The sequence below is a fragment of the Colletotrichum orchidophilum genome (genome assembly GCF_001831195.1).
Source record: "Colletotrichum orchidophilum strain IMI 309357 chromosome Unknown Scaffold_63.1, whole genome shotgun sequence".
Classification (NCBI taxonomy): Eukaryota; Fungi; Ascomycota; class Sordariomycetes; order Glomerellales; family Glomerellaceae; genus Colletotrichum; species Colletotrichum orchidophilum.
The window spans coordinates 231,376-249,612 of record NW_019173019.1 but is presented as its reverse complement, the minus strand read 5'-3'; the positions used below and the strand labels follow the sequence as shown (position 1 = coordinate 249,612).

General features: G+C 54.7%; 5 protein-coding genes across 5 annotated transcripts; 3 read left to right on the top strand and 2 right to left on the bottom strand.

Annotated features, from left to right (window-relative positions):
- Positions 1-1,312: 1,312 nt before the first annotated feature.
- Positions 1,313-2,724, bottom strand: CORC01_07780 (uncharacterized protein; the record flags this gene model as incomplete). The annotated part of the gene is made up of 4 exons (XM_022619415.1): positions 1,313-1,490; positions 1,682-2,320; positions 2,403-2,446; positions 2,509-2,724. The coding sequence occupies 4 exons, from the start codon at positions 2,722-2,724 to the stop codon at positions 1,313-1,315; spliced, it is 1,077 nt and encodes a 358-aa protein (XP_022474151.1).
- A 2,291-nt stretch (positions 2,725-5,015) lies between these two features.
- On the top strand, positions 5,016-5,539 carry CORC01_07779 (uncharacterized protein; the record flags this gene model as incomplete). Its single annotated transcript, XM_022619414.1, has 2 exons — positions 5,016-5,254; positions 5,335-5,539. 2 exons carry the CDS (start codon positions 5,016-5,018, stop codon positions 5,537-5,539), a joined length of 444 nt encoding a protein of 147 aa, XP_022474150.1.
- A 2,869-nt stretch (positions 5,540-8,408) lies between these two features.
- On the top strand, positions 8,409-10,190 carry CORC01_07778 (LYAR-type C2HC zinc finger; the record flags this gene model as incomplete). Its single annotated transcript, XM_022619413.1, has 3 exons — positions 8,409-8,429; positions 8,860-8,982; positions 9,054-10,190. 3 exons carry the CDS (start codon positions 8,409-8,411, stop codon positions 10,188-10,190), a joined length of 1,281 nt encoding a protein of 426 aa, XP_022474149.1.
- Positions 10,191-11,061: 871 nt separating this feature from the next.
- CORC01_07777 (Pex2/Pex12 amino terminal region) lies at positions 11,062-12,294 on the bottom strand (the record flags this gene model as incomplete). Its single annotated transcript, XM_022619412.1, has 1 exon — positions 11,062-12,294. The coding sequence occupies one exon, from the start codon at positions 12,292-12,294 to the stop codon at positions 11,062-11,064; it is 1,233 nt and encodes a 410-aa protein (XP_022474148.1).
- A 1,050-nt stretch (positions 12,295-13,344) lies between these two features.
- On the top strand, positions 13,345-16,498 carry CORC01_07776 (carbon-nitrogen hydrolase; the record flags this gene model as incomplete). Its single annotated transcript, XM_022619411.1, has 12 exons — positions 13,345-13,398; positions 13,488-13,565; positions 13,653-14,045; positions 14,129-14,638; positions 14,698-14,770; positions 14,827-15,302; positions 15,368-15,390; positions 15,444-15,457; positions 15,703-15,830; positions 15,942-16,185; positions 16,250-16,297; positions 16,377-16,498. The coding sequence occupies 12 exons, from the start codon at positions 13,345-13,347 to the stop codon at positions 16,496-16,498; spliced, it is 2,163 nt and encodes a 720-aa protein (XP_022474147.1).
- Positions 16,499-18,237: the final 1,739 nt, after the last annotated feature.

The window sequence follows — 18,237 nt, the reverse complement described above, 5'->3', positions numbered from 1 at the left end:
CACACCCACCTTTCAGTGGTGCTGATGTGTCTGAGGCGATGACAGAGGGTACCCATTTGTCATGGAGGAATAGATGGATGAAATGGAACACCAGGTGCCTGAGTATTTCCCGAAGCACCATTCCACCACTGGATTCGACAGCATTATAACAAGAAAAGATGGAATTTGATAAGACGATAAAAGAGCATTCACGCGTGAAGACATGTCACTAATTTGATGAAGACCGCAATTCCGGCCCCAGCCGTGTTGCGACGATTCCCAATAACACCTCATTGACCAGTCGCTTGCGACAACTCAATCCCCCCGTCTCGTCTGCTTTGTACTCATCCACCGCGATAAGCCCCTCCTCCCCCTTCCTGTCCTCCACCCATGAACCCCGCGACGTCTCGCATAACCATATCCAACAAAGCAGGAAAGTGACCTACCTTCCTCTGCCACGTCAGAGAACACCGACCGGTACAGTCAAGGGCCGTGCTACGCCAGAGAGACGAACGGATCCGGAAAAAGCAAAGATTCCCCCGTCCTGTCCAAATGCGATGAACTCGCTCGTGCTGGCAAAGGTCATGGATATATCCCCGCTGGCCGTTAAGACAGGGGCAAGGTTGATCCCAGCTCTCGGCGATGGTGATAATCGCGTGTCGAGCATCACTCGCATATCACTGTAGCCCCCCCTCCCATCCCCCCAGCAAAGTCGGCTTTTACGATGGCGTTTTGCGTCTGATAGTCTTCGAAACGGGAGAGAAACGGTATGAGATGAAGTTGAAGGCCCCAGACGGTTCACAGTTTGGCTTATGGGAGTGAACTCGCATCTGTCAAAACGTATATACGCGGCCCGGCATCCCTTGCCCTCAAGACCCCTTTCGAGCCAGCAACGTGGCCAAATCTCGTTCGCATCAACATGTCTTCGTCGCCTCATTCTAAATCTCACATCTGGACTGGTCGCTTGACTGCTCGTACTCATTGCTTCATTATATTTATGTTGCGTCTAAGATATGCTGTCGCATACCGGTCCGTCATGGGAGCGGGGGGTATCATTCTTGAAGGACCAAAAAGGTGGTTTAGAGAGGAAGATCACCCGCCGCCAACGTACTGTTTCTCCGTTCTATGCTTCTTTTTGCCGCCTTGTGTCCAAGCGGCGGCGCCTTCGCAAGCCGCGACAGGGGCATTACATCCAGTCGTCGTTGTTCAGCGATGGACTCCTGCAGTGAAGCCGCCGAGATACGCTGGTGAAGACAGACTGCCGGCTTGCCTCTGCCTCCAGTATTTGAGCCACGTGGTCTTTGAACCGTTGCTCGGTTAGCAGATGCTCTTTCTACAGGTGGTGCTTCTCCTCCTTGGTTGTCACGCCGGTGACATTGCCAAGAAAGTCCGAGATGGCTTCGAAGTAACCCTCCTCCAAAACACTCGAGTTATGGTCGCCTGCGGGCAAAGGCTTCCATATTTTGGTGGGAGCGGCAGAGAGTTCGTAAAGTTGGCGCATGTGACGGGGTCTAAGACAAGTGTTAGTCTCGAAGAGGCAACTTCTGAGACAGACGAAAAAAACCGGTGTAGAGAAAACCATATCAGACTCTTCGTCGTAAATTCAAATCAAGCGCCCCGAAGGACTCATATTTTGTGGGTGGTGACTTCAGATCATCATATGGTGTAGGAGATGAGGAAGAAGGGGTTGCACGGGACTTACGGTACGATCTCGTCCTGTAGACCAGAGAGGAATAGGATCGGCACAGATGTGATGCTGGAAATGATCGATTCGCTTGGCCAAACCTGGTGGCACAACAGCGTCAAGTACTTGGCCGGTGGCAATACCGAAGGGATAAGCTTGCGCATGGAGAGGAAGGTGTTCTCCAAGATCAGACCAGCAATGTCCCCGTCCTTTTGGTTCTTGGCTACCAGTTTGATACTGACAGCCCCGCCCAAGCTTTGTCCGTAAACAATCAGCTCATGATTGCTCGTCTCTGCGCGGGATCGGAGGTAGTCAAGGGCGGTTTGCGCGTCTAAGAAGAGGCCGGATTCGTCGGGCTCTCCTGTTGATAGACCGTAGCCGCGGTACTCGAGCATAAAAACGTTGCAGCCGATAAAGTTGATAAGCATGCGGGCAATTGGCAAGCGGTGGCCAATGTTGCCCGCGTTGCCATGGAACATCAGGATGGTGACATTGGAGTTCTTTCCACCCCGGGGGCCGCGGATGTAGAATGCCGACAGCTTCTCGCCATCGTTTGTTGGGATGACCAGTTCTTCAAAATCCTTGATGCCATACTGTGAGGGTCTTGGGACATTGGTTCGAGAATTCGCAGGCATATGCGATGGGTAGATCAAGGCTCTAGAGCGGTGCAGCACAGCTGATTAGCTTACTGAAGGTGGGAAGAGGGTGCGTCACATGGACGCCGGGTGGAGGGACCTACTTTTGCTTGAAGTAGAGGAGGCTAGTTAAGACTGCTGCGATACCCTAGGTAGGAGAAGATAAGTTAGCCTGCAGCACTAGCGAGGCAGTCGAGGCAGTCGAGGCACGACCTCGGGCGAAGGCCCAAGAGGAGGGGTAGCAGACAGGAAGGTTAAAATATCGGTGTGAGAAGATGGGTAGCCCGTAGGACGAGGAGGCGGGAATGGCCATACCGTCGAGGCTATGGCTGGTAGCCGCATGTACGCGCCAACAGTACTGAGCATAGACGCCGTCTGCTCGAGGTAACTGTTGGAGGGCGGCGATGCTGGATTGGAGGAGGACATGATTCGAGAGTCGTGGGCGAAAGAGAAAAGGCGGAGGAAAGATTATATTCGTCCTGCTGCTGGACTGTTTGGCGAGCCCTCAGAAAGGAATGGGCCTGTTTGATGGGGAAGGCAAGGCCCGAAGCGAAGAGAGCGGTGCAGAGTCCAGGAGAGAGCGGAGCCTTGCGTTAGTCTTGGAGGCGGTGGAGGTCGATGCTAGCGGAATGCGAGTACCTCGGCAGCCAGCTTGGGATGAGGCGGGTACCGAAGACGTGTTAAGCGCAGTTGAGTGTGTCGGTATGAGGCGACTACGGACCTGGACCTGGTACGGAGTACTGGGACGCCTGGGGCTCTCTTTCTGGATAACTGAGGTGGGCAGGACGGACGAACGAACGAACAAGGGGTCGTGCACGGAGCGGAGGTGTTTGGTGGTGAACCCTGGCCAAGGAAAGAGGTTGCTAGCCGGAACGAAAGCGGCGATCGAAGAGGATGATTTCGTCTAGGTGATTTGTGTATTCGCCAGGTAGTAAGATGCGCCCAGTGAATACTAACGTCGTTTGCGAGGTGCCGCTACGGGTATCGAGAGACGATCAGCTCGGGAGAGTGTTGGTACTTGCGCGGGTCGATATTCAGCTATTCTTTGAAGGATCGTATTGACGGCGTAAGACATGGGATAGAAAGTGGTGGTGGTTGTGGTGGTGCGATTTGTCTTTAGCAAGGCCGCATGATGCAGGTCAGGAGGGAACGGTGCTGGGGCGGGATCTGGCAGCCGTGCGGCCGGGATGGATGGCCGATGGACGTCTACACTGATGAAGAGATGTGGCTGCGGACGGTCCAACGCAGATAGGGAAATGGAGAGCGCCCAGTCTGGATGTTGAATCGTGGATTCCTGGGATGATGTTGGGGGAGAAGAGGTGGGGCTAGGACGTTGTGGCGGGTCTCCTGAGGCTTGTCGATGCGGCAGGTGACCTGATTTGGTGGTAGGCCGCAGGGCTGCTTTCGGAGGTGCACGGTAAACGAGGGTTGCAAAGGCTTTGCTGGATGGACGGTGCTCAGTGGCGGAGGGAATTGATGTGAGGAGGAGGAGGAGGAGGAGGAGGAGGGAGTCAAGAGGTACGATGTGATGCGATGCGATCGGTAACGACGGTGGGTGAATCAAGGTGCTAGCAAACGAAACGAAGCGACGAGTCCGATGTCACCTCCGCCATCCGTTTCTCCTTTAGACTTCGCCCGAGAAATGATGGCTTTAATAACCGTACCCAGGTGCCACGGTTGTGACGGAAGCATAAGATGGGGGGACTCGACCTCATGAAAGCTTATGAGATGGTCGAGCACTGGTAGTCGAGTGTGGTATCATTACGTTAGTTTGTAAAACACGACTAGCATGGCGCAATAAACAGCACTCGACCTCCTTGCATGATCGTCTATTAACTGCCGAGTGCCTGGATAAGGGAACGCTGGGTGAACCGCCTTTCCAGGCTTTGTAGGGGTGTACAGCTAGGTAGCTTGGAATTTACACAGTAGGTAGCACAGTGGGACGATCAATGCGAATGTCACTGCTTTCACTCTGGTGCCAGGTAGTTGGATGGTGCCGTATAATGAAAAAAACTACATTACATAAGTATGGATAGTTTGCAAGCGCGACCTGTCGGCCTCCTATGGTACTTTGAGAAGAGACTAACGGTACATATCCGGGCACTTCGTATGAAGTAACTCATCTCAGACCTCCAAGTGAGCCATGGGATAACCTAGCGGGAACCGGTGATTGGGTGAAGCCAGGCGGGAAAGGGGAAAGCAAGAACGGCAGGCTGGTAATTAGCTTTCCGATGAAAGACACCCACGGCATTCGTGGCTTGAAGTGGAACTGGAGACAAACTGACAGCAACCACAGTCCGGACACTCGCCCACCGCCTCATCGCCCGCAACTCATTGCTCATCGTCATCCACAACAGCGGGGGACCACGTCGCTCGTTCCAGAGGCTTTGGGGACCCCAAGCCATTCAGATTCCGTGTCAAAATCTGGAAAGGTGGGTGAGACTCCCACGAGCTACATTTGGCTACCTCAAGGAACAGGTGGGCACGGGCTTCACTGGCCGTTTGTCTTGGCCCCGTCCAAGGTTCGACTTGAGCTTTGAGCTTTGAGCTTTGAGTTTCCCTCCATTGGGCTTCGGCCTTCTTGCTGCTCAGTTGATGGATACCTTCTGCTGGCGTGGAACGGCAGGTGGTGGCTGTTGACGAATGGTGTTTGACTTGGGCTTTCCCATTCGTTCCCGCCTCGCATTGCGTGCAGAGCAAACATGCGCAGAGCAAACATGCTTTACAAAAGCTCTGCAAGTCATTTCAACATCCACTTGTCGGCCCCTCTACGGATGCAGTACATTAGAATCCATGATCCAATGCCTTGCGGCAATTTGCTGCCCAGAAACGCCCGAGGCCAGGGCGAATCGAGGGCGTGTGCAGGAGACCGACCCATCGCAATGCAAAAAGCAAAAGCACAAGCAAAAGCGGCAACGAAGGATTTTCCATCAAGCGACATCTTTCTTGGGCAAAGGCGAGGGAGGCACACCAAGCAGCCAAGCCACGGGCCTTCCGCGAGGAACAGGATCAGGAACAGTTCTACTACTATTCTATTTGTTCTCCATGCAGCAGCAGAAGCTCCAAGCACTCCCAGCCGCCGCCGCTGTTGACCAACAACCCGTCACCGATGCTCGTTGTTGGATCACTTGTCAACTTAGACGCGCGCTTTGGAGGGGGCGGCGAAGAACAGCCTACTTCGTTCGTCCTGCGCAAATTGGCGATGCACTGCAATTGGGGGGCCCGCCATGCAGCCCGTTGATCAACGTACCAGAGGACGATGTGACGGCCCTTTGTGAAATGCCAGGTCGAAGCCCAACACGGCGGCAGCAGCCGTTCCAAACCTCTGGGACCGTCGTCGTCATCTCCTTTGATTCGCGGCGGCATCCAAAGCCATCTAGACGGATAGGGGCAGGCACATCTCGTTTGGTCTCGTCCGACCCCCCGGCCTCGCCTGGTCGTGCATGATGTTGCTTGTCCGCAGGAGTCAGAACACTGAACAACAGAAAAACGCAAGGTTAAAGGGGCTCCGTGCTTGATCACCCCTGGTCATGGAAGAAAAGACAGGCCACAGAACCTCTCCTCTGCATCCGTACGGATACACCGTATGCCCAGAATAGAAGCCGGAGCACCCGTCTTCTCCATCTTCTCCTCGGCCCCCAAATCGTCGTCTGCCAAGCAAGGGTTTCTCGTCTCCTTCCGTGAAACCGCGGCAGGGCGGGAATGGGAAGAATGAAAGACAGGCCATCTCTGGCGACTGGTGACCGAGACTACCGCGAGATCAATAGGCCCACCGTGTCGGTCCCAAATTCCCTTATTGGCGATGCCCGTATCTATGCGAAGCTATGCGAAGCTGCGCACTCCCTACTTTACGGTATAAGACCGACCAGCGATGCATGGCGTACTATATAATGTGAGCGAGGTATTCGCGGCCTCCTATGTCGGTTCCTGCGTAGGTTCAGAGCAGAAGCACTTCTGCAGCTAGAGTCCCGTCGCTAGCAGATATGCGGCGATGCGATGAACCCACAGGTCTAGTGGATATCTAGTGTAAGGTATCCGTAGGTAGCTCTGCATCATCCACGTTCCTGATTTCCACCTAGCATCGCCTTATGAAGAAACGGGCGATGGGCGGGGGTAGTCTACAGATACAGCTGCAGAAAGGGTTTCTCTGGTGACATCGCAGCATGGAACTGGGACTTGACACTGGGACGGATCATTCATCAACCCATCAGAGAGCTACGGTGACAAGGGACTGCAGTCTATACAATGTAGTGAACGTCTCCAGATTCACCCACCGCCGTCTTCAGGCGGGAGACTGGAGTGAGGCGGGCGGATGCAACCACCCCCACCGTCCTAGCCACACGGATCATGATTGGATCGCTGGTGGTGATCTGCTATCATGACGCAAGCCAATGACAGAGGCGCATCAGCTGGGTTTGGGATTCAATGGGCCACTCGAGACCATTGAATGTTGCTGGATGACCTTGGTTCCCCTGGGATACCGCCTGTCAACGGTGGAGAAATGGGCGTGTGTTTAAAAGCAACATGTCAAGCTGCCCAACCTGACTGAGATGCACTCCAGTCTTCAGGTCCCCACGCGCAAAGAAGCAGAGGAGGGGCCCAAATCCGATAGGGACGAAAGGGCAGGGTGGGAGAAGGGAGGGAGAAAAAAAAAAAAAAGAAGGAAAGAAAAAAAAAAATTCCGCTGCGAAAAGTTGTTTCGGCCGATTCCACTTTGTTTGCATAGAATTTGCATTGTAGCTCTCAACCACGCTCACCTCTCTCTCTACCTTGACTTGTAAAATTTCTCTCCCAACTTCATCCGTGGAACAAATCCAGCTGTTCGGCACGCGCAAAAGCTTCTTCAGTTCGGACGAAAAAACCGGCGAGAGTAATCTCAGCATTAATCCAATAATTCACAGCACGGCCGCCAGCCTTTGGGTAACTTTGGACCAAGTCTCTGCGCCATCGCCCCTCGATTCGGCACGCCACACGCTCGGCCACATCCTCCTGCCCGCCAAAAACCACGACACGACGCTCCCGCCGAACAACTCGGCTCCAGCTCAAACCTTGTCAGATTGGATTAATCCAGCAGAGCTTCAGTGTTCAGGAATTCTCAATCACTAGTCGCTCTTGGACTGTTGCCGCTCCATTCTACAGACCGTTTTTGGATCAGTTGCTTCCTCGTGGGGAACAGACAAAATTGTGTTGCGTTCCTGCCGCCCTCATCACCCTCTTCTCTCTCGCGGCTCGGTCTCTCTTTATTACTTTTCCAACACCAACCTGAAGCGCGAAACACCACACTTCACCCCTCCATTCCCCTGCCCCCCCCCCTGTGAACGAACGCCCCCCTTGGACCCCTCCAAATAAGGGATTCCAACATTGGAGATCGACGGCACAGCTGCGAATTTGAGACGCGAAACCAACACGGAGAGAAGCCCCTGACATCTCAAGCTGAACTCTGAAGGCTGAACCTTTCGGTCTCCTTTTCAGTGCCCCGAACAAGCCGAGAGACTGGGAGCCCATCATCTCGCCGTCTCTCTCTTCTCCCATTCCCGTCCTCTAGTTCACTCCACAACATACGCCCGCGACGCCTCCAAACAAGCACCGTGAACAAGCACCGTGGCACCTCATCAACTCATCTCACTCTCACATACATACACACACCACCTCCGGGCTGTGTCTATCAAACCCGCTAGTTCTCGCACAGCCGCGACGGACTGCCAACGTCTCACACTCCGCTTTCCAAAGCTTCCAGACTCTTGCTTTATTCCCCAACTCCTTCAAAGACTCTTGTTCTGCCCTGTCCCCTCTCTCCTGGTTACAAGGCACGTCCCGGCTTGCATTGCAGTCCACTTCTCGACGATCCCCCGACCCCGTCAGTCCGGCCAGTAAAACAACGTCTTGCTTCTGCATTCTGCAAATCCGCATACCGACATACACCACCACCACCACCACCACCGCCAACCGAGGACACTGACGCTCGCGCTCGTCGCCTCCCATATCAACCCTCCCATTCACCTCCGTTAAATACCGCGACCCAGTCAAAACCGTTCTCTGCCCAACGCTCGCGCCCAATAGAGTCCCATCGCAAGGCCACCACATCATCATACACCGTTGCTCCCTTCACCATGGTGTCCTTTTCGTGTGAGGTAAGCCGTCGCCGCCCTCCTCTCTCGTTCCGTCTTTCTCTTTCTCTTTCTCATTCCCTCCTCATCCTCCCGTCTCCCAGGGTCCCCCTTTACTTCCTCTCCGTACCTCATCCCGGTCGGTATCCCCCCCCCCCGAAGATCCCCATGTCGTCTTATTATAAACTCGGGGGCCTGACATCACATCCTCACACCACACCTACCACACCTCCCACACATGGCAAGACATCACAGACACACACCCCTCCAACGGCAGAAACAAACCCCCCTCCACTTCCCCTTGGATGCCGTCTTTAATAGCCAGTGTCTCGTCCCGTCCCTCCCTCGCCTCCCAGACCATACCATACGCCCCTCTCCAAACACAACAGAATCCAGTAACCTCTCGTATACTTCCTACGCAACATAACTGACCTGTTTTCTTCCTCTGCCACAGAACTGTGGTGATGTCTTGACCAAGAAGAAGCTCGATCCCCACAGGAACCGTTGTCGAGGTGCTACCTTCACCTGCATCGATTGCATGGTCTACTTCCCTGGCACTGAATATCGCATCCACACGGTATGTAGCGTCAGCTCCCGCTGACTGTTGTAGTCGCTTCAATGGAACCATCGTACTGACTTGTCAAAAAGAGTTGTATGAGCGAGGCCCAGAAATACCAAGGTGCTCTTTACAAGGAAAAGAACAACAACAAGAAGACCAAGACGAACAACAACCAGGCATTTGCCCCCGAACACGACATGGCTCAACACGCATACGTCGAGGACGTTCCCGACGCCGAGTTCGAATCTTTCCCCTACGAGGCCAGCGATAATGGCAACTCGCCCGCCGACCTTCTCCCTGAAGCACCAACACCTCCCTCGGCGAACGAGGGGCACGTCAACGTATTCGACTTTCTCGACGCCTCGGCAACGCCAAATGCGTCTGCGCTAGGAACGAAGGAGCCGACCGAGGAGACACAGCTGGTGCGCTATGAGTACGATGCCGAGGCCTACTTGGACGACGAAGGGGCAATGGTCGATGAAGACCCCACCGCCCTCGTGCAGTACGGCACTGGATCCATTCCCCTAGGCTTCGAGACTCCGGCCCCGAAGCATGAGCGAAGAAGGAAGGATGGAAGTGAGAAGAAGGATAAGAAGCGCAAGCGTCTCCACGTCGACACCGACCAAATGATGGTGGACGCACCTCCCACTGCCTTGACTCACTCCGGCCTTACGGGTGGTCTGAACCGCATGATGCGCCCCGTCTTTCCCCCGTCGCCAGACTACTCCGGAGGTGACGTCGCCGACCCGTCAGCGGCTAGCCCGCTCAAGAAGACCAAGTCCTACAAGCACAAGAAGGAGAGTGGTATTGGCAGCAACCTCATGGGTCTGTTGAACATGACCGGCACCAAGTCCAAGACCAAGAAGCGCAAGGTCACCTCGTCCACCAAGAAGCACTCATCCAGTCGTCACCGATCAGAGGGCGAGAAAGCTCCCAAATTAATCGAGTACCGCCCCGGTTCCCGCGATAGCAAGAAGGGCGAGGATGGTGATGACGAGGGTCAAATGGTCGTCTACCGCCCCCGCGCTGATTTATTCCTGTCCTTTATCAACAAGGGCCCCGAGAGTGAGCGGGGGTGCAGCATGAACAAGGCCCTCAAGCGCTTCCACCGCGAGCGCAGTTCCTCCGGGGACAGCCTTGGCAAGCTCTCGGAAGAGAAGGAGCTGTGGCGCTCGCTGCGCATGAGGCGCAACGAGCGCGGCGAGATTGTACTCTTTCAGGCCTGAACCTACCTGCCGCTGTGTACACAAACATGCTGTTCTTCTCGAGAGGCTAGCCGCTTTAGGGCTCGGACAGGAAATCCAAGGGTAAACTCATAGAGAGGACACGGAGTTTTTGAGCGTTACTTTGCTGTTTTTTTTTTTTCTTCCCTTCCATCATATTCCCATGCTAGGCACTCTGGCACATGATACCTACAAGATGGACGGAAACCATCAAAAACCCGGAGGGAAGCGGGTCAAGGGAGAAAGGCAGGGGTTGGACCGTGAGAGGTCGGATATTACATGTTTTGGCCGACATGCCGTCTCATACCTATTCCCATTTACGAATACCATGTCGTCGTCTCCTCTCAACCCAACACACGCCCACGTGCTCATAGCTAATCTTCGAGCTTTCACCGAGCCATTTGGGCGTATGTGGTACAAAAGAGGCCCCGACTAGGCGAATCGGTCTCTCTGTCTTTGTTGAAGTAGGATCAAAGCCGACCGACACCTACGTGTTCGCGTTGGCCATTTTTTTTTAACTGGACCTACAGTTCGGGTTGAAGGAGATTAATGATGGGGAAGTGCGTCGCCTCAGTTCTATGGTATATATATATCTTTCTCTTCTTGGCTTCGTACAAATTCGGTACGCAAAATGCCCCTTACGTCATTCATAAGAGACCCCCCCAAGCCTGTGTGTCCATAATCTGTATAACTCCATACCTACCCTCCCGAGTAAGGTGTACAAATAGCCACATTCCCACTTCATTCACTCGATGCCAGTTGAAAGTGATTAGTATATAACAATGCAACTTAATATTTGCAAAAGGGACCACGCCCGATTGGCTGTTTTGAGCCACGCCAGGCCTTCTGGGGAAGGATAGATAGCTACTGGGGACTAAGCAATCCGTAACGGTAGTATATGCTGCACCATGGCCTCCCGCCTGCACAGCGGACACTCTGGCTTCTCGCGCACCCAGTCCCCGATGCAGGTCCAGCAGAAGACGTGCCCGCACTGCGTCGCGGACGGGTCTTTGAGTTCTTCGAGGCAGAGCGTGCATTTCCTCTGCGCGGCGCCCGAGATGTAGGCCATTGTCTTTTCGTCGCTGAGGTCGAAGCGCGCGCCGGGCTCGCCCGGGGAGGAGGAGGAGGAGGCGTCCGTTACGACGGGCGTGTGCGTGACGGCGGAGATGTCGACTTTGCTTGCGCCGACGCCGTTGCCGCCTGGGGTGCCTGTTTCGGTGAGGAGGAGGCCCGTGTTGGCGGCGTAGGCATTTGCGTCGAGGGAGACGTCGAGCAAGGGGGTAGAGGAGGAGCCGACGGCCCGCTGTCGTGCCGCGGCGGCGGCGGCGGCCTGGGAGGAGAGGTCGGAGATTGTGGAGCGGATGTGCAGGTAGGACTGGACGGCGAGCTGGGCGATGAGGAGGACGCCGAGGACCTCGTAGCCTGCGCGGTCTGGGGTGTCGGGGACGCGGCGGGTGAAGACGTAGCGGAGGCCGAGGACGCGTTTGGCGAGCTCGTAGTATGTTCCTGAAAAGTAGAAGACTGCGAGGGTTGCTGCGTGGAGGGGCGCCGCCGAGGTTAGGGAGGGGAGGTTTGTGAGGAGGTATGCTTTTAGGATGGAGAGCTTTGTTGTTGTTGTTGTTGTAGTTGTGGAGGAGGATTTCGTGGAGGAGGAAGAGGAGGAGGAGGTTTCGAGGAGGGTTCGTAGGCGGGCGCGGACTGATGGGAGGAGGCGGCCTGCTAGGTAGGGGAGGAGGACGGAGGTCGCGATGTAGGATACGCGGCGGGCGAGGGTGGGGAGGGCGCCTGACGGGTCGCTGTCATCGTTGTCGCCGGCGCCGACGTGGAGCTGTACGAGGTCGCAGTACTCCTCGCCGAGGGTCCGGTTCCCGGGTAGCGTGGTGAGGCCCAGGTAGAGGGTGTCTGCGAGGAGACGGTGGAGGGAGGTTGCGGAGTGGGCGGAGCGGGCGCCGAGGAGGAGGCGGTGGAGGGATGTGAGGGTGTTTGAGAGGTGGCCCTTGTAGTAGGCGTCCTTTTGGTGGGCGCGGATGATGTCTGGGGCGGAGGCGTAGGGGTAGGGCGAGGAGGGGAGGGTCGATGAGGAGGATGGTGGTGAGGCTTCGGTCATTTTGGACGAGTGCTGTGCATTTGCGCTGCGCTTGCGCGCGGTGGAGGAGAGGTGCTGTCGGTTTCAATTGATGGATTGCGCAAATTCTGGATAGTCAGGCAATTGTGTAGAAAGCTGTAGTTCGTGAAGGGCGCAAGGTCGGTCGTTTGTTCGTTAAGGGGGTATCGCGGGCGAGGTATCCGTAGGTTTGGAAGGTTGTGAGGTTTGTGGAGGGTGGAGCCTGTCCGTGGTTAGATGTGGTTTTGAGCCGAGGCCGTTTGGCGGGTGCCGGGGCAGGTTGGAGGAGAGCTCGGCCGGTCGATTGTCAGCAACGTGTGTCACTGGTCAGCATGTGTGGCAGCCAGCGCAGCGGCGCCGGGGCGAGTGTCAATGCTGGGGTCCACGGCGGGGTTTGGCAGGGGTCTGCGTGTAGATACCCTGCCGCCCTGCCTATCACTCTGAGTTTCCATGTGAGGTCTTGAGACTTGAGGGGACTTGGGTGATTAGGATAATGCTCTGTTATTGAACGACCTGATTCATAATTAATTGTTGTAGGTCTGGTATTATTGCAGAAAATTCAACTCGTGAAGTAAAAGCATCAGGTAGTGGAGGTCTGGAGAGTCATGGGCAGAGCTCTTACAGATAAGCGGCGTTAGGGCGGCCGGGTACCCGGTGCAGCGTCGCTAACATCCGATAGCGCACGAGGGGTTCAATGCTTCTCTCCAGTTGAAAGCTCGCGTTCGTCTCAAGCCAAGCTTCCACCTATCCGAGACTTCTCCGAGTAAGTCGACACGGAAAGCTATCTAGGCTATTTCAGCACCTCAGGGTACAGACTCTGAACACCTGAACAATTTTTCAGCAATTTCTCCCACAGCAGACTGAAGCTCTGGCAATTCATTCGAACTTTGCATGACTCATCTCATACCCCGCGGTGACTTAATCTTATATTGACCACCGCCAAGTGTGTGTGGGCGCATTTATAAGTAAGATACGATGCGTCACAAAGTCCCTCGTCAACTTTAACAAGACGACTAACACATCTCCGGGGTCAGATAACTCGGCCTAGTCAACATGGGACATCTCGTCACGGTTGCGACTTGTTCGCTCAACCAGTGGGCCTTAGACGTGAGCTTTCCATAACTCTTATGTAGTTGACTGTTATTCGATCCCTCAACTATTCGTAGGAGGCAGAAGCTAACCCGGATGGCATGTAGTGGGAGGGAAATGCTGCTCGAATCGTCGAAAGCATTCAGAAGGCCAAGGCAGCCGGAGCTCGTCTTCGTGTTGGTCCCGTAAGTATTCCAAACTTTTTCAAATGCGATACAGCATGAGCATGAGCTCGGTTGCAAGCATGCGCGGGGAATCTGACATCACCAAAGGAACTAGAGATATGCGGTTACGGATGTCTTGACCACCTTCTCGAGCAGGACCTCTACCTGCACTGCTTTGAGATGCTCCGTCGCATTCTGCTCGACGAGACCTGCCACGGCATCCTCCTCGACATCGGCATGCCCGTGCAGCACCGCAACCAGCGCTTCAACTGCCGAGTGCTATGCCTCGACGGCAAGATCCTCATGATCAGGCCCAAGATGTGGCTCGCCAACGACGGCAACTACCGCGAGATGCGCCACTTCACGCCCTGGATGCATCCCCGACAGACGGAGGAGTACCACCTCCCCCGTATTCTACAGGACATCCAGGGGTCAACCCACGTTACCTTTGGCGACGCTGTAGTTTCGACCCCGGATACGTGCTTTGGCGCCGAGACCTGTGTAAGTCCGCCAGATGCCATGGCGGCTGGCTGGCTGGCTGGCTCTGCAAACTTGAAAGATGAGCTGACACGCGCCGCTCACAGGAAGAGCTCTTCACGCCCAACGCCCCGCACATCGCGATGAGCCTCGACGGCGTGGAGATCATCACCAACTCTAGCGGCTCGCACTTCACCCTGCAGAAGCTCGACACCCGTCTCCAGCTCATCATGGAAGCCACGCGCAAGTGCGGTGGCATCTACCTCTACGCCAACCAACAAGGCTGCGACGGCGACAGGTTGTACTACGACGGCTCCGCCATGATCTTAGTCAACGGAGACGTCGTGGCCCAGGGATCGCAGTTCAGTTTGAACGACGTCGAAGTCATCACCGCCACCGTCGATCTCGAGGAAGTTCGCGCGTATCGTTCTGCCATCTCTCGCGGCCTTCAGGCTGCGCGGTCTGATGCCAAATATGAACGAATCCAGACTCCTTTCGAGCTCAGCTCTGAGGACGAAGATGCCGATATCATGATTACCCCATCGCCCCCTATCAAGCCGAAGTTCTATTCTGTCGAGGAAGAGATTGCCTTGTGTGCTGGATGCTACCTTTGGGATGTGAGATGGACCAAGTACCTCTTTTCAACATGCCTAGCTGACTCGACTCCGTCCATTAGTATCTCCGCAGGTCCGGAACTGCAGGCTACTTGGTACCCCTAAGTGGAGGAATCGACTCTTGCGCCACAGCGAGTACGTCTCTCTTCCGGGGACCGTTGAAACCAATCGTCGCTGACAACCCTCTGCAGCAATCGTCTTCTCCATGTGTCGCATCGTGATGAAGGCCGTCGAGGAAGGCAACGCCCAGGTAATCGAGGACGTCAAGCGCCTGGCAAAGTACGACGGCGAAGGCGTGCTCCCCAAGACGCCCCAGGCCCTCTGCAACCAAATCTTCTCAACCATCTACATGGGCATGAAGACGCAAAGCTCCGCCGAGACGCGTCAGCGTGCCAGGGACCTCGCCGAGGCTATCGGCAGCTACCACATCAACCTCGACATTGATGACGTCTACAACGCCCAGAAGAGCCTCGCCGTCACGGCGCTCAACTTTGAGCCGAGGTTCAAGGTCGAGGGCGGGACAAACCAGGAGAACCTGACGCTGCAGTGTATCCAGGCGAGAATCCGCATGGTCACGGCGTATGAGTTTGGGCAGCTCCTTCCTACAGCCCGCGGCAGACCCGGCGGTGGTGGTTTGCTTGTCTTGGGCAGTGCGAACGTCGGAGAGGTGCATTGCTTTACCCTGCTACCCACATCCATGTTTGTTCTGTTGTTGGCTGACACTTGCTACAGTCCCTCAGAGGCTACTTTACCAAGTCAGTGATCCACGTCTGGCGAGAGAGAATGATACATACTGACTAACTTCTAGATACGATTGTTCCAGTAAGCTAAAAATCCCGCTACGTTCTATTCTCGCTGCCCACGGGAACTAGGGATACCACATCACTTTTAAGAGAAGTCTGGACTATGTCGTCTACTTATCTTTTAGAACCCGTTAATGATTGGTTCCCACTGCCTACTCCCTGATATCACTGCGAGGACCAGCAGGGGGCAAGGATTGCATGGCGATTCTATGCCACCGGGGAAAATCTCCCTTGACTTAATTCCAGGCTGACACTGAATATTAGGTGCTGATATCAACCCAATTGGCTCCATCGATAAGGCCGATCTCAAGCGCTTCATTGCATGGGCCGAGAAGGACTTCAATATCCCATGTCTCCACGACTTCCTCACAGCGGTCCCGACCGCAGAGCTTGTATGTCAACCCGCCGCCCCTCAACCCCCCGCTGACGCGCAAGAGCTGCGACTCAAGCTATACATCTATTCTTGACTTTGCGGGGCAAACCACTTACGTGATCACGCATAGGAACCCATCTCAGACACCTACGTGCAGAGCGACGAGGTAGACATGGGCATGACCTACCAGGAGCTCACCATCATGGGCCGTCTCCGCAAGGTGAACAAGCTGGGGCCGTACGGCATGTTCCAACGTCTCGTCCACGAATGGAGCGCAGACCGCAAGCGCGGACCCGACGACGATGCTCCTGCGTACGAGCCCAGCCAGACGGCCGACAAGGTGAAGAAGTTCTTCCACTTTTACGCCATCAATAGTGAGTTCTACTTTGTGATTGCGGCCAGATAGATGACTGCCGTTCGGGTCTAACATGGAGACAGGACACAAGATGACGACGCTTACGCCGGCTCTTCACTGCAATGACTATTGTATGCCAACCCATCCGCTTGCTTTTTTCCCCCTGCGATCCAGGAGACGTCCAATAGTCTTTAACTGACTGGTTTATAGCGCCCGATGACAATAGATTCGACCTCCGCCCCTTCTTGTATCCTCCCTTCTGGAAGAGCTGGAGTTTCAAGAAGATTGATGTGGAGCTCGCAAAGATCGAGAAGCGGAGGGAAAAGGCATAGAGCCACAGCTACGCTTCTCTTGGCGCTCGCATTTGTCCCATGGCGTAGGGCGCATGCTCCGGGGCGCGGGTGGACACAGATTCCCAAGTAGAGGACGGGATTACACTTAGAAATAACATGCTGGGTCCAAAGCGCGGTCTACGACGGAACCCGAGTTGCAGAATGTCCTGGAGACTACTTCGGTAGACTGAAAAGATGCGTGATGAGACTCCGATACGTCGTTAGCTGTAGAGTAGTGTGGATCACGCCGTGACGGCTCCCAGATGCCGGCCATGTGGGCCCCAAACCGTCCCTTGCCGTCTACCCCACATATCCCGTCTCGTAGGCTCGGCGGGGAGCCGATTGTTCAGCCGTCTTGGTTCTTCATTCGGGTCCGAAGGTTAGACGCTGCCCAAGTCTGTCGTCCAGATGGCCAATCAGAATTTCATTGAAGGTAATTCTCTCGAGGTGGGAAGTGATCCCGGGAGGACCAAGGACAGGATAGCAAGCTCGACTACTCGGAATCGCTGTCGTTATGCGAGATGCCTAGCGACCCAGTCAATTGTCAGGATCCAGGGCTCAGGGTGGCATTCTTCCTCGTTACTCCCCGCTGAAAGCTTGAGGTCATGGCTAAGCATGTGAGCTTATTGGCGCTGATTGTGGGATAATATTTTCCATCTCGGATACCTGCAAAGGTGTCGTCCGCGTATATGGGGTTGACATGGTGTTCTACTAGTACTCATCGGCCAACCCCAAACTCGGTGTATGAAGACCTTCTTACTAGTCAGACAGTGAGTCGTGACTTAAGCTTAGCAGATGCAAGTCACCAAGGTGCCCAAGCTATGCGAAAGACCTCTCGGAATACTTACTTTCGGACTTCCTCATCGGGTACTAATGAGGGTTTCGTGCCAGACGAGGAGATGATGTTATTAAAAGTCCAAAGCATCTTCAAGGATGACGGCTCTACTTGGCTCTGTGCCAGTTCATCTTTTGCGGACGAAGCCACTTGTAGGCTCCGTATGAGGCCATGTTGACTGTACTTTCTAGTCAGTCACCTGCACAAATACTTCTCACGGACGGCATTGGAATCATCAGACAGAGATTATAGTGTAAAAGAGATTTCGGCCTCGAGCAGCAACATCATAGAGAAGTAAACTCCAGGTTCATCACCATACGAAATCGTTGCCCTCAAATTATATCTCTACAAACCGGTCCCGGAGACGTCGAAAGAGCAGTGTGGGGCCACCTTTTTCAACGAGCTTTCGAGCAGAAGTCAGTGGCGACACAAGACACCGTTACGCTGACAATGTCTTTGTGGTCGATTACTGGGTGGTTTTCCGTTCGCTCTTTGGGCCCCAAGAAAAAGGCCATGAAATTCTTTGATTCACTCCACGTCTAGATTCAAAGGCAAGGGATAATTTAGTTTCGAGACAAGCTCCCGGGTCCATGTTGGTTCTCAATGGGAGGGAAAAGCATCTATAGGTAGCCAAACGAGCCGGAGGTCAGGCGGTTGTTAAAAGACTTGAGTAGAAAATTTTCAATCTCGCGAGGTGGTTTGGAAAAATGACATTGCCGTGTCGACCCAGAGATCAGGCGGCAAATCTGGTAGACAACATCTAGGACACCGTCGTCGGGCAGACGGCACAACAATCAACGGGAACCATGTCAAAGCGCAAAATTGCTCCGGCCCGCGCATCCACATAACTTCGCTGGCAAGTTCCAAATGTCTCGGAAAAAGCAACGAGGCCGACGAGTGAGCG